The 1,580-nt window shown below is 55.0% G+C and overlaps 1 protein-coding gene across 1 annotated transcript; it reads right to left on the bottom strand.

The window, feature by feature from the left end:
• Nucleotides 1–551: 551 nt before the first annotated feature.
• Nucleotides 552–1,574, bottom strand: LOC113942465 (protein HEXIM1-like). Its single transcript, XM_027633592.1, has one exon. The coding sequence runs from the start codon at nt 1,377–1,379 to the stop codon at nt 873–875; it is 507 nt and encodes a 168-aa protein (XP_027489393.1). The 5' UTR covers nt 1,380–1,574; the 3' UTR covers nt 552–872.
• Nucleotides 1,575–1,580: the final 6 nt, after the last annotated feature.

The raw sequence follows: 1,580 nt of genomic DNA on the forward strand, positions 1-1,580 counted from the left end.
AAAAAACCTTCACTACTTGGAGCTTTTCCTGCTTTTCCCTCCTCCTCCCCCCCTCAGGTGCAGGAGGGAGGTTGAGCCATGGCCTTCCCCTCTCCCTGTCAGCCATTTCAGGGGCCAAGTGCTGACTACCAAAACTTTTCCTTGGGCTGCTCCAACACTTTAAGAGTTTTCCCTCACTTGTAGCTTTAAGTAGATTTATATTTTTTTAGGCAATTTTTGCCCAGATTTCAGTTGATGACCTGGATTCCTACAGACCTGGGAGGAAACAGAGTCAAGTTTAAGTGAACCTTTAGGCAAACAGACAGACCTCAGGTTTCTCCTACCTCAGTGAGTGTCCATCACACCGTTTCACCCCTTTCCAAGTATTTTTAACTATTTCAACAGCATTCAAATTGAAAATAAAGGGGGGGGAATAATAACAGAAAAGGGTTAAGTGGGGAATTACAACTAATTTTAATCAAACAACAATTATAACATAATGAAAATAATTCAGGATGTATTCCCTGCTGGAATGCCATCCTGATTATTTTCTAGGAATCACACTGAAACCATTACAGTTACAAGTAATTAAATTTATTAGACCTCTATATTTTTTTATAGTCAGTTTTGGCCAATTTACAGCTTTCCTGGGGAATTTTTTTCCATTTTTTTTGGTTTAGACACAAAAAAAATAAAATAAACCCATAAACCAGATATCACCAATACATCAACCCCCCCCTCGCCCCGTCACAGCCACCTAAAAAAGGGGGAGCCCTCGCCTCCCCCCCCCAGCGCTTCAGCCCCATAAAAAGGGTCCGCGGCGACTCTGTACAAGGACCGTGTGTGTTCCACCCGGGACTGTAAAAACCCCCCCGCGCCCCCCGTGCCCAGTGTCACTCCCCCGGCTTGCAGGGGCCCTTCTCCTGCCGGGGCAGCTCCTGCTCCCGCAGCAGCCGCAGGTTCTCGGCTCGCAGCCTGTCCACCTCCCGCTCCAGCGCCTGCACCCGCGCCGGGTCCGCCGCCTCCCCTCCGGCTTTTTTGCTCTCCATCCTCAGCCGGTTGTTCTCCTCCTCCATGCGCGACAGGCACTTCTCCAGCTCCAGGTACTCCTTCACCAGCTCCTGCTTGCTCATGTTCTGCAGACTCTCCACATGGTACCGCTCGTACGTCTCCGAGAAGTCCCTCTGCAGAAACTCGCTGCCGTCTCCCCCCATCCCGTCGCTGCCCCCATCCTCGTCCGCCGCCTCCTCCAGGAAATCCTCCTCGCTCGTGTCGTCCGACTTGGCGGCCGCTCGCCGCGGGTACAGCCCGGTCTTCAGGTCAGGCTCCTCCTGGTCGTGGTCCTCCATGAGGAACTGCGTGGTGTTGTAGGGGGCCACGGGCTGCCCCTTGGCGAACATCTCTGCCCGCAGCCGGGAGGCGCGGAGGCTCTGCCGCTCGTCGAACTGCTGCTTCTCCTCCCAGCTCAGCTTCGAGTACGGCTTCCAGCGCCGCTTCTTCTTCGACGGCCGCCGACGGTGCTTCTTCTTGCCGGGCCACTCCTCGGCGCGCCCCACGGCCCGGTACCGCGGCCCGAGGCCGGGACGCGCCGCTCCGCCCGC

This window comes from Corapipo altera, unplaced genomic scaffold, assembly GCF_003945725.1.
Source record: "Corapipo altera isolate COAL_440 unplaced genomic scaffold, ASM394572v1 59315, whole genome shotgun sequence".
NCBI classification, from domain to species: domain Eukaryota; kingdom Metazoa; phylum Chordata; class Aves; order Passeriformes; family Pipridae; genus Corapipo; species Corapipo altera.

Bases quoted from the DNA above. Each gene is read 5' to 3' on its own strand.
- LOC113942465 (XM_027633592.1), bottom strand. From the start codon at position 1,379: ATGTTCGCCAAGGGGCAGCCCGTGGCCCCCTACAACACCACGCAGTTC.